The sequence below is a fragment of the Palaemon carinicauda genome, chromosome 14, assembly GCF_036898095.1.
Source record: "Palaemon carinicauda isolate YSFRI2023 chromosome 14, ASM3689809v2, whole genome shotgun sequence".
Taxonomy (NCBI): Eukaryota; Metazoa; Arthropoda; class Malacostraca; order Decapoda; family Palaemonidae; genus Palaemon; species Palaemon carinicauda.
The window spans coordinates 31978622-31981950 of record NC_090738.1 but is presented as its reverse complement, the minus strand read 5'-3'; the positions used below and the strand labels follow the sequence as shown (position 1 = coordinate 31981950).

Sequence of the window (3329 nt, the reverse complement as noted above, 5' to 3'; positions counted from 1 at the left end):
AATAAACAGGAGCTTGTAAAAATGAGTATTATATCTTGGCAACACTGGGTCACCCAAGATCAGCTGACTATATGTCTGACTGTCTGGTAACACTAGGGCCAAGGTAAACTCAGCTGAGCTAGAATGACAACAGGCCAGGTAAGCTTTCCTGGATATTTTAACTGGTATTGCCTCTGCATTAAGGCTTTGACTCCTTTCCTAGGTATAAAAAGTGTAATAACAAAAAGAGGGAGAGAGACACTGGACCAAGTGAGTCGAGTAAATTAATAGATTTAGAGAGGAAAATGGGAACGGGCCCACAGTAATGTGGACTGGAACACCGAACGGTACAAGTACCGGTATGATTCATTGTAGGTGGCCATTAACCTACTGAATAAGACACATACAGCTTGTGTTCCATTTCATTTGTTGCATAATGTGTCCAATTAAGTTCTTGAGCTGCACATGATATTTAGTTTTCGATTTTTAAATCAATAATACCCAACTGGATGGTGAAAAAATCTGTTCATTTCTCACTTGTTTTCGCCATTTAGCATTCGAGGAGAATGTTTATGTCGTGTTATTAATGATGTTCATGCTTATCTGAGTAAATATTGATAACTGCGAATCGGCGATCATGTTGTGGGTCCAAAAAGCCATATATCAGTGAAATATGCTGATAAACATGCTGTAGATGAAGAATAAAGATTCCTTTATTTAACGAAGAAATACCAAATCAACTTAATTTTGCAAAGTCAAGAAATATTCTATTAAATAAGAAAATGCTGTAGGATAGCCATGCTTTCCCAATATAGCTTTAGTTATATCCCCCTCCTCTCTCTACCATACTTAAATACGGCAGTTGAGCGCTTTTCCCAGCCTAATGAATATAACATAAAATTCTGAGAGAGATCTCAAAATGAAACATCAAATGGGAGACTGCATGCAATATACCATAAGAAGCACTGGACTTGAAAGTGTCTTCTCATACACTGATTATTGGTGAAAAAATGCTGAAAGCAATCAGTAATATCACAAGTATTGCAATATGTACAGAAGTTTCAAATATGTGATTTCATGGTGTTCGTAAGAAAGGTTTAAAGGGTATAGCAAAAAGTTCAATTTCTACATTCATTTATTTTTGCTTCCTTTGAATATAGGATATGGATTTCTATACGTATGTAATCACTTGTACCTTTTATTGTGTTTTTCTTGTCAATAGGTATTTTACACTGATGTCTACATTTTAGGGTAATTGACTAAATTTTTGGGTAATCCTGTTTTTTTTTTTTTTCTTGGAACCTTGATTTTCTAATTTTGTTATATTAATGATCTTCAGTATGCCACGAAAGGAGAGAAGAAAAAAGGAGCAGGAGCAGGGCAGACAAGATGCTGCCAAAGGTAGCAGAACTCTTTATGATTGGATGAAGCCGAGAGTGGCAGCTCCAACATCAGAGCAAGTGAAGGAGGAGGAGGAGAGCTGGGAGGAGACTCGGGAGACTGAAGAATCAGAAGCTGAAGATATGGAAGCAGACGACGAGCCAAAAGAAGCGGACAGTTTAGATAACCTAGAGCAACAAATTGCTCCACAGGAGCCCCAAACTGAAGCAAGAGCAGAAGTGCCCGAAGTTGAAAGATCATTTTCCATGCTACCTGAATTACAGTATCCAAATGACCCTGCCCATGTAGTTAATTATAAGATATGTATTAGTGAGTCTTTCATCAGACTCTGCAATAATTATGGCCCATGTCAACCAGTAATTTCATATCCCAAGAATATAGAGGGATGCTAGTTTCAGAAGAAATAGTATGAAAGGAACTCTTGGTTGGAGTATTCACCTCAGAAAGATGCCATGTTCTGCTTCAGCTGTCGTCTGTTCTTGAATGAGGAAAAGTACAAGGGCCGAGTAGCTTGGAAATCAGAGGGCATAAGCCGTTGGAGGACAGCTTTAGAGAAATAAAGGAGCATGCTAGTTCAGAATCTCACATGATTGGTATGGTTCGATGGAAAGGGTTCCAAAGTCAAGCATTAGATATTGCTTTAGAAACAGCTAATCAGGAAGTACAAGCTGCTAGAGTCAAAGAGAAGCAGAGAAACAGAGAAATTTTATGTAGGTTGATCTCCATCCCTCTATACTTGGCAAGACAAGGTTTGCCATTTAAGGGCGACCAAGAAAGTTCTATCAGTGAAAATCGAGGAAATTCTCTTGAACTTGTAGAAATGTTTAGCAAGTATGACAGTGTAGTTAGATTTTACCTTGAAGTAATTAAAGAAAAACAAGAAATACTGAAAAGACCCCAAGTGTCATTTCAGTTAGAAGAGTGATATTAGAAGAAATTCACAAGAGTAAGATCTTTTCCATCCTCATAGATGAAACAACTGATGTATCACATACGTAACAGGTCTCTTTTGTTGTGAGATATGTACATGACTTCAAAAAAAAAAAAAGAACGTTTCATACAAGTATTCAATGTGCGATCAACAACTGGTGAAGCACTGGAGAAAGAAGTGATCTCTATGCTTAATAAAAATAACCTGAACATAGAAGATATGCGTGGACAAGGATATGATGGGGCAGCAAATATGAGTGGAATATACAATGGATTACAGTCCAGACTTCAAAGACAGAACCCAAAGGCCCTATATGTACACTGCCATGCACACAACCTAAATATAGTATTAGTCGAAAGTGCAAAATCAAGTGCCCAGTTTGTAACTTTTCTCAGTTTGGTGGAGAAACTGTATGCTTTTATTGCTAACTCTTCAAAACGGCATGCTTCTTTCATGGAGATCCTGAAAGCAAGGTATCCAAAGGACCGCCCCCTTGAACTAAAGAAGCTATCAGACATAAGATGGGCTTGCAGAGAGTCAGCTCTTAGAACCATGAGGAAGGTCATCCCAGCTCTGAAGCAATTTTTAGAAGAGATAATGCAAAAACATCCTCCTGATGCATCAACAGGGAATGCCTCAATAATGCTACAAAGTGTTAACTTTGAATTTCTTGTTTGTCTTGAAATTGCCCCCCCAGTTTTTCAAGAAACTGCCTATGCCTCTAATGCCCTGCAACAGATAGACTTTGATTTGGCTGCCTCCTACAGAATTGTGGAGGGAGTGTTACAAAGTTTGAGAGAATTAAGAAATGATGAAAAGTTTCAGGAAACTTTTACAAATGTTAAAGAGAGGGATGAATCCATGACCATCGACCTCCCCTCTGGAATTCCTGGACAAGGCAGAAGAAGGAAAATGCCTGAAAGATACAAGCATAGTGCTACATCTGCTACTGAGGACCAGCAATATCAATCCTTGGATGAATACTACCGTGTGAGAGCATTTTATGTGTTTTTAGATA

At 38.2% G+C, this 3329-nt stretch overlaps 1 protein-coding gene across 1 annotated transcript in view; it reads left to right on the top strand.

Moving 5' to 3' along the window:
• The first annotated feature begins 1319 nt into the window (after nucleotides 1–1319).
• LOC137653155 (uncharacterized) overlaps nucleotides 1320–3329 on the top strand; it is a 2153-nt gene continuing 143 nt past the window's right edge. Inside the window, exons 1-2 of the mRNA XM_068386533.1 lie at nucleotides 1320–1656; nucleotides 3021–3329. The exon at nucleotides 3021–3329 is cut by the window's right edge and continues 143 nt beyond it. Coding sequence (XP_068242634.1) covers nucleotides 1320–1656; nucleotides 3021–3329 — 646 coding nt within the window. The remainder of the gene's footprint in view (nucleotides 1657–3020) is intronic.